The 10,069-nt window shown below is 37.2% G+C and overlaps 2 protein-coding genes across 2 annotated transcripts in view; both read right to left on the bottom strand.

The window, feature by feature from the left end:
- Positions 1-3,464, bottom strand: part of LOC109844760 — a 12,175-nt gene extending 8,711 nt beyond the window's left edge. The window contains 4 exon segments of the mRNA XM_020413873.1: positions 1,962-2,223; positions 2,317-2,727; positions 2,808-2,895; positions 2,986-3,464. Of these exon segments, the coding sequence (XP_020269462.1) occupies positions 1,962-2,223; positions 2,317-2,727; positions 2,808-2,895; positions 2,986-3,464 (1,240 nt within the window).
- On the bottom strand, positions 3,571-7,095 carry LOC109844761. Its single transcript, XM_020413874.1, has 5 exons — positions 7,058-7,095; positions 4,944-6,437; positions 4,144-4,871; positions 3,723-3,802; positions 3,571-3,624 (listed from the first exon to the last, which is right to left on the bottom strand). The coding sequence occupies exons 1-5, from the start codon at positions 7,093-7,095 to the stop codon at positions 3,571-3,573; spliced, it is 2,394 nt and encodes a 797-aa protein (XP_020269463.1).

The following is a 10,069-nucleotide window of genomic DNA, read 5'->3' on the forward strand; positions in this document are numbered from 1 at the left end:
GGCGGGGGAGGCGGAAACCTCTCCTCCTCCATTAGGGTTAGGGTTTGGACCTGAGAAGGGAGGCGGGGGTGGGGATCGAAATCGAGGGGGGTTTCGGGGTTTAATTGGGGATTTTAGGGTTAGGGATTTTGGGGAGGGGAGGGGGGAGATTTTCGCGTGTGTGGGGGAGCGTCTGGGATGAGGGAGCGTTATGACGCGGACGTCGCATCTGGACTTTCCATGGAGACGCTATCGTACTTGTTTCGTTCTTTTTTCACTTATTTGCTATTTTTGTGTGAGGCTTGCTCAATTAACCTTTTACCCCTCTTTTCTTTTTGGTGTCACTAATTTATATATCCCACCCCCTAACACACACCCCCCCTAGGGGTGTGCAACGGTCGGTTCGGTTCGGTTTTTACCAAAATTTGAACAACCGAACCGAACCGCCTATAATTCAAAACCGAACCGAACTATTGCTAGTCGGTTCGGTGCGGTGCGGTTCGGTTTGTTCGTTTCTAACTTCATCAAACTTCTTATCAAACAACAAACTGTGTTAAAGAAAAAAAAGATATCAACAAAGTAGGAGATTATGAAGCATTAAACATTAATATAATGGATTTGTTTTCAACTCATAATGATTCAGAAAATGAGTTTAGGGTTTGAGTCTTTGACTCTTTGGAGACGGGTCGGGTAGGGTTTGAGATCAGAATGGGTAGTATTACACTATATTCGGTCGGTTCGGGTCGGTTCGGGTAGAAAAGTTTTCAAACCGACCCGAACCGCCCTACTCATAAAACCGATTTTTTCGGGTCGGTTCGGTCGGTTTTTCGGTTTGGACCGAACCATGCTCAGCCCTACCCCCCACACACACACACCACCTCAAATTGATCCCTCTATACTTAAGTTAGAAAAAAAATACATGCAATGTTACTTATTTATGTAGGAATGTTTGTTAATGGAAAAATGAAAAAAATACATACAATGTTACTTATTTATATAGGAATGTTTGTTAAGGGAAAAATGAAGGAACAAATTTTCGATTTAAACTCCTTTAAATTTTTTATTAAAAAATTCGACCCAGTCCACATTTTATTCTCAAAACCGACCCATTTCGGGCCACGTCAGCAGCGTGGCCACGAAATGGGTCGGTTTTTTTTTAAATGACGCCGCTAAATAGTCGGGGTTGCCAACCCCGACTATTTAGTTATGTCGGGGTTGGCAACCCCGACTATTTAGCTAAGGGCAGGCTAAAATAGTCGGGGTTTCCAACCCCGACTAATTTAGGCCCCTGCCTAATTGGTCGGGGTTGGCAACCCCGACCATTTGGCAGAGAGGTCGGTGTTGTTCCCAAAATGGTCGGGGTTCCCAACCCCGACCATTTGGCAGAGAGGTAGGTGTTGTTCCCAAAATGGTCGGGGTTGTGAACCCCGACCGTTTTGTGTTCGTGCACAAGCTGATATTTATTTTGCTACGATAAAATGGTCGGGTTTGGGAACCCCGACCGTTTCGTGTTCGTGCATAAAATGGTCGGGGTTCCCAACCCCGACCATTTGGCAGACTTTTTCAGCTGAAAATAGCTGGAAATACGAACTCCTCTGGAAATTCAAACTCCTGCTGTTACATATCAATCCATAATTCAATCACAATAACACACATATCAATCAATAATCTCAAATAAAAATCCATAATCAATCGGATACATACCATGCAATTCACATACTGATAATCAATACTCAATCGAATACATAATATTTAGTTTCAAACGCAAACATCCTATCAATACTCAATCAGATACATAATATTCAGTTTCAATCGGATACAACTCCCTTTCCTCTCCCTCTCCCCCTCCTTCTCCCTCTCCCCCTCCCCCTCCCCCTCCTCTCCCCCTGACACGTTCACCTTCGACGTGAGCTCGGATCAGTTCCTCGTCCGGTTGTGTGTGAAGTTGGGAGTGCATGACATCCTCATCGACTCGAACCGACTGTGAACATCCGGCTTGAGCCTGTTGTGAGCCCCAGCTTCATCATGTGCACCGCTTGAGCCTGCCCCTGTGTCCTCGGAATCGACGACGATCGTACTCAATTGGTCTCGCTCCTCACGTTCATCTCGTCTTGCATTACGCGTCCTTTGAAGAGCGGACCGAATCTTTTTGATCATGCGAAGGAACGTGTTCCTCGGCCCTGGCTCGGTAGTTGTTCGGATTGCATCATGCGCCATAGTAGAAAGTTCTTCGAGCTCTTGTACCTATACGATAAAAACCCCAAGAAAGCTATTATGATTTGGATGATAATAAAATAAAACTCACAAGGTAACTGTATATTTTGCTTATACACTTACCAACTCTCTCTCAACTGGGCCTCTTGGTATGTATTCCTTAGGAGCTTTGTTCTCCTGAAATATCCACCGGCGAGTAATCCCCCAATACCACCGCAAATACACACCTAGGTCAGGTGCGTCAACCCTCTCCATCACCAACTGTTCTTCCCTGTTATCCCACCTCCCGATGTAAGCACTGTGAATATGTTCCCAATCTTGACGATGTGCACCTTTTCTGGGATTTCTCTCTATTACCTCCACAGGGACCGGGATATGTTGTCGTAGCCCAAATTGTCGTAGCACACGGTCGGGCACGTGCATCTCGACAATCTCAAAACATATGATCGGGACGCGAGCACGCCACACATCCGGCTCTTCTGTGCATATATCTGGTAGTGACTCTAAAACTTGTTCATATGGCATCCACTTGACCTATAAAAAGATAAAGTAAAGCAGATTTCAGTAATAAATGATGTAATGATTGAAAATTTTTAGATATTATGATTTAATACATGTTCGTCCTCCATTTGATCGAGTTCGTTCCTATAGAAGTTTTCATGGCCCTTTGGTGAGGTATGCCATGATCTAGATACATTCCATCTAATTTATATACAATGAGTTAGTATAAATTAAAACAAATGTATAAAATTACATGTAATCATATATTTTTGTAAAATAACTTAGTAATACCTGCAGCCTAACGGAATATTGCCATCGAGAGCACGTGCCTCTCTCAAATCTGGGCAACCCAAATGCAATCTCTCCCAAGACCATATCTGTAGCAGAGTGAGACAACCCTTGAATTCTTTGTTTTGAACAAGAGCCACTTTGGTCATCTCCCTATACAGATACGCTAACACGGCACTCCCCCATGACAATCCCCCACAATCCACAAGATCCTCCAGGAGTGGCAACCACCTCACGTGCACCGAATCCTTCGTGGAATCCGGGAATAGAATAGTACCGATCATGTGAAGTATGTATGCACGGGCATACATCTTGACGATCTCCTCGGTCGCATCGATCGGAACATTCATAAAATTGTTTCTCAACCATTCAAGTTTGATCCTTCCACCCCTCATGTGAGGAACTTGACCCAACAATACTTCACACTTATCTGTCCAGTTGAAGTCGCCGCTACCTGTGACAGCATCTCCATCCACTCCCATCGTTCAACCAGTGCTGTCAAGAGAGCCCAATCAAGTCTCACCCATTTAATTTGTGAGCACTCAAAGAAGCATGCTTGACGAACATAATATTGGACATGTGGATCGGTCAACTCCCAGCTCGAGTGTGCACGAGTGTGATCAACGATAGTAATGCTCGGGGCTTGCATATAATAAACAGTGTAAATGTTCAGTAACAGTCAATAACTTAGAATAATGTTCTTGGATGAAAATGTAATTTATAACTACCAATCTAATTACCTCCCCAGTGTCAATCTTCGCGGATCGATGTCGAGATTGGTCATAAAGAACCTCATACGTCAATGGCCCCGCCTCCATAGCTGCACATATGATGATATAAATGAAACACATATGATGATATAATGGAGTAGAATATAATGAAGTATAAACGAAGTTGAATAATTAACAAAGAATAGAATAATTATACCCATTAATTGCTATTTATTTGGATTGGTGGGACAGTGAGATCTCCTGTGGCCCGGTTGTCTACAATATCCACATCTATTTGTTTTTTGAACTCCTTCCCGACCTCCATCCATCGTAGACTTTATGCGTGTTGATCTCGGGCGTCCGGCTTGCCGCTTAAATTCAGGAGGTAACACATGCGGCCCGTTATAGGGTGGCCAGTAACGACTATCTACAATGGGATGAAAAAACTGACTGTATGAATCTCTATAGTGGCTTGATTGGTACCACTCAGAAGCGTATGTGTAATAAGATGTATTTGCACCCCCAAATTGCTTGGTCGTAACCGCTATAACATGTGCACATGGCAATTTTTGCAAATCTGGAATGTTACAGGTGCATGCGCATTGTGTTCCTCGTAGATTGACGGTGTAATTATGACCGTGATTGTCTGTAACCTCCCATTCATCTATAGCAAATCTCACAATCTTAGTCAATCTGGCCTGCTTGACACGAGCTCCTATAATCTCTTCATTTTTGGGGGTCAACAACGTCCCCCACTTTGCTCCATCCTCTCGCCGCTTGACAAAATACTTATTTAGTCTATAAAATGTCCTCGCAACCAACGCCTGTATGGGCATTGCTCGAGCCCCCTTAAGTACACCATTGAAGCTTTCAGAACAATTAGTTGTCATCATGCAATAGCGATTCCCTCCATCTTTACTTAGAGCCCACCGGTCGACGTAATCGCTTCCCAAACTACTCTCAATCCAATCATGTGCAGCTGGAGATGTTGCCTTGATTTGATCCCGTATCCGATCATACACACATGTTTCGGGTGTAACACCCGCTTGCCAAAGAAGGTTTTGTAGATGTACTTGACCAAAGCTCTTTTTAAAATTAGCTCTAATGTGTCGTAAGCAATAGCGGTGATTGTGATCAGAGCCAAATCTCCTGTACAATGCTCTTGGAATACCTTTCATCCTATCGGATATAAAAGTAATTTTTCTAGGAGGCAACACATTAAAAATATATAATTGGATGCAAGAAAAAAACCACTCCCAATTTTCACTATTCTCGACCTCTACAACTGCGAAGGCCAAAGGAAATAAGCCCCCATCTGCATCTACTCCTGTAGCGACAAGCAATACACCCTTATATTTACCGTATAAGTGTGTCCCATCAATGCTAAGGATCGGCCGACAAAATTTAAATCCCTCGATCGAAGGACCAAATACCCAAAATACAGAGGTGAATTTATGAACTCCCGGATTGACCTCTTTGGTTATGAGTTTGTATTCAGATCCAGGATTGCTTCTTTTGATCGCATCAAGATATTGAGGCAGAGTCGCGTAAGACCTTTCCCAATCACCAAATATTTTTGTCATCGCAATTCTCCTTGCATTCCACGCTTTGATATACGATATTTCAATCCACTTATCATGTGACACTCTCTCAATTATGTCATCGGGCCTTAGTTCAAGCTTCTTCTTTAATCTTGGCATAATCAACCGAGCTATGTAAGAGGCGGAGGCACCACTGTGGTCTCTCTCGAACATTGGATTGTTACATGTATGAACACCGCAGTATTTTGTGATCCTAAAATACCCATTATGTTTCTTTCCGGCAAATGCATATAACTTCCAAGGACATGCGTAATCAGATTCATTCCCCTCTGCCCGACCTTGCCTTTGTGTATTCATAAAACAGATTGCCTCATAACTTGTACGATTGCTTTTAATTTGCTTGAATTTGACCAACTTTTTGATTGAGTAATCACGAATAGCATCTACCAATTGGTCTTTAGTCTCAAATAATTCACCAACTCTGAAAGGAACCTCCTCATCATCTCCTCTATTGGATGAACTTTCACCAATGCGGATATCATGTGCTGTGGAAGAACGAACCCACTCATCATCCTCAAACTCGTCGGGGGGTGGTTCTTCGTACTCCACATATTCATTATTAACATAAGCTTCATCTGGCCAATCCGGATTCTCTTCATCATCTTCACCCACAAATTGCATGTTGTCAAGTGTTGCACTATCTTCATCTTCACCATCAGAGGCGTCGCTTCTTTCACCCTCTTCATATGAAGGTGCACCACCCTTATATTGAAATTGAGTCCGCTGTATTTCACTCGAAGAAGAAAGAAAGCCTTCAGACTCAACTTCCAAATCTAACATGCGTGAGAATTCTCCTGGAGGGTTGAATATTCGGCCCGTACTATGTGGCACCGTTTCAATAAACAATTCTACCGTTGGTTGTGACTTGCTCAAATTAAACAAAATACTCATGGAATGATCGTTTGAGATCTCAACGGCGGACGTTCTATCATAAGTTATCGGCCAATTGCATATTATTTTTAGCCTGCAATCTCGTGGGTCAATTGTCGTAACTCCATGAATTTCATTAACCAAGTCAAGGTAACTGTATGATTCCGATATCATTAACGGAATTGTCACCCCTCCGACGTACATTGTCATATTATTCATTCCATACTTAATCGTTCCACCGTAAGAGCAAGCAATAAAAATCATACTGTTCAACCTATACAAATCAAAATTATATCATTTAAATGCAAAAAATTTAAAAAATATTATCAATTAATACCCTAAAATCTAATTGCAACCCTAAAACACAATTACAACCGTAAACCCCTAAATCCTAAACCCTAAAATTGACCCCCAAATTCTAAACCCTAAAATTGAGTATTCTATGCCCCCAAATATTTAATTTCAACTACAACAAGAATAAAATTTCTAAATAAACCACTACAAATAGAGTTCAAACACTATAAATTCGTTTTGGAGAGAAAACCCTAGATTTCTAGGTGTCAAAAGAGGAGAGAAGGGAGAGAGTACCTATTAGATCTTTCACCTCTAGAATTCTGCACCAAAAAAGAGGAGAGAAAGCTGCGATCGACGAAAATGAGAGTTTGGGAGGAGGAGATCGACGAAAATGAGAGAGAGAGACGCGGCTGGAACCGGAAACGAGTGAGAGAGTGAAGTCGTGACCTTTATATAGGTCGGGGGCCCAGTGAACAAATAGTCGGGGTTGTGAACCCCGACTATTGTCACTTAGCCTTTTTCACCGCTCGGCGGCTGAGACAGAGTCTCTGCCAAATGGTCGGGGTTCACAACCCCGACCATTTTGGGAACAACACCTACCTCTCTGCCAAATGGTCGGGGTTGGGAACCCCGACCATTTTGGGAACAACACCGACCTCTCTGCCAAATGGTCGGGGTTGCCAACCCCGACCAATTAGGCAGGGGCCTAAATTAGTCGGGGTTGGAAACCCCGACTATTTTAGCCTGCCCTTAGCTAAATAGTCGGGGTTGCCAACCCCGACATAACTAAATAGTCGGGGTTGGCAACCCCGACTATTTAGCGGCGTCATTTAAAAAAAAACCGACCCATTTCGTGGCCACGCTGCTGACGTGGCCCGAAATGGGTCGGTTTTGAGAATAAAATGTGGACTGGGTCGAATTTTTTAATAAAAAATTTAAAAGAGTTTAAATCGAAAATTTGTTCAAAAATGAAGATAGAGAGTTAACTACTTTCAATTTGCAAGGCTTGATCTAATGACAGAATGCAAAAAATAGTTAGAACTATTGTGAGGTTCACTTTCTTTATATTTGATGTTTGGTTAGGAAAAAACGGGGTTGCATGTCTCTTTAGAAAATAAATTTTCACCTCAATAAGCAATATTTTTCCCTCCTCACGATTTACTTTTCATTTGCGATTAAAAGACATGGGAAAAACTATTGTGATATCTATTACTTTTTTTATTTAATTTCACTCACTTTCTCTCAAATTGCCTAATAGAGGAAACATATGAACCCGAGTTATTTTATTTTTTTAATTATTTCATGTATTATTCACTTTTTACAAAAGAAAAATATACCATCTATATCTATATCTATACTACTTATAAAAGGGAATACACATGTCCAAACTTTTGATTTTCTTTTTTGCTCTCTCATTTTTTTATAACTCAAAATTATACTATTAATTATAAAACTAATGATCATTAACCTCTCATTAACTATGCTCCTTATTATTTTCTCAAATTATTTGGTCATTCACTAGAATATATTAATAATTTATAATGATAACAAAATTCGTGGATATTTGATAATTTATTATAAAGAACTATTAATTATATAAAATAGTAAAAGTCATTCATTTAATAAATTATTGCACATAATTATAATTATTAATAATAGTATAAATAGAGGTTATCTATTGAATATTACCTTGTTTGATAATTAATATCATCTTAGTAATAAAAATTTGGACGTCATGAATTAAAAATACTTTTATTGTGGAAAATTAATTTATACAAAAAATTAGATCCTTAAAATTTATGAAACATATACTTTTCTCTTCTTTTTTCTCAAAATATTTGGCCACTCGCTATAATATATTAATAATTTATAATGATAATAAAATTAATAAATAAATTATGATTTATTATAAAACAATTATTAATTATAATGAAATAGTAAAATTATTTATTTAATAAAATATTATACATAATTATAATTATTAATAATAGTATAAATAGGGATTGATTTTTTATATTATAACGATTATTACCCATTTCGATGTTATAATATCGTCTTAGTCATAAAAATTGGACATTATGTATTAAATATACTTTTATTTAGGAAAATTACTTTATATAAAAATATTGGATCTTTAAAATTTATGAGTCATGCACTTTTTGTTGGAAAGTAAATGTCTCATATATTTCAAAAATATTGGATCTTTAAAATTTATGAGTCATGCACTTTTTGTTGGAAAGTAAATGTCTCATATATTTCAAGGATCCAATATTTTTATTGAGTCATGCACTTTTTGTTGGAAAGTAAATGTCTCATATATTTCAAGGATCCAATATTTTTATATAAAGTACTTTTTCTAAATAATAGTATTTTTAAATTTATACTATCCAACTTTTTATTACTAAGACGATGTTAATTATTGAATAAGGTAATATTCTTTATAACATTAAGTCATATAATATTAAAAATTATTACAATTATTTAATAGATATTGTAATAAGATATGTACATAACATAAATATTTAATAATTTAAATGGTTTAATTATATCATTATTGTTACTTAAACTAATAATTATATTATTATTTAATAATTATACTCCTAAATAAAATTTGTAATAAATATATAATAATAGAAAATTTTAAATAACTATTAAATGTATGTTGATAAGTGTATAAGTACTAATAATAGCATAAGTTATTTTTTAATCATAGTGCAATAAAATAAATTTTAATAGTTATATATAATTTATTAAATAATATAATATTAAATACAACAACATGTCTACGTGCAAAACATGTGCATTGTACTATTTAACATAAAATTCATAGAGTAAATTGAGTTTTAAAAATATTACATAGGAAATATATTTTATCCATGTTCACTAGTATAAAAATATAAGATAAGACGATCTTAAATTCACTTTCTGAAAAATATATGGTATTGTAATTGGAAGATCATGTATTTTACATGAATCAAACGTTTTTCATAAAACATATATAAAACTGTCAACAATTAATAGAGTTAAATGAATTGCAATTGTGCAGTAAAAGAATAAAACCATATAGAGTTAGATGTCTATTTCAGATACATAAATAATATGGATTTTGTAAGGAACTATCATCTATAATGTTGTTGTATTATGTACAGATTGCATTTACCAATTGCAATATGCTTATTTTTAATTATTGTTAATATTGTCACGTACGCCAATATCAAAGTTTATAGTAACAATGTAAAGGTAAGCTCATATCTTCCCTCTGAGCATTTTTTAAAACCATTGACGAAGATGGGTTGATAAATTTTAATTCTTGCATTACTTATAATAACAATATTTACTTATTGATGTCACAAATGGGAACACTTTACATATTTCACCTAAACACTCAGTAAAATCATTGACTATGATCATGTTTGATAAATCTTACCTTGATTGGTAATTAAAGTAGGTTTGCTCACATAAATCAAAAGTTTTTTTTTTATAATAGTATAGATAGATAAATTACTTTGCAGATTCAAATATGTGAGTAACACTGGATTCTATTGGAATCAGGGTAATAATTTATTGTAATTTAAAATTTTATTGCTATCTTTGATATGTATATATTATATT

This window comes from Asparagus officinalis, chromosome 6, assembly GCF_001876935.1.
Source record: "Asparagus officinalis chromosome 6, Aspof.V1, whole genome shotgun sequence".
In the NCBI taxonomy this organism is placed as follows: domain Eukaryota; kingdom Viridiplantae; phylum Streptophyta; class Magnoliopsida; order Asparagales; family Asparagaceae; genus Asparagus; species Asparagus officinalis.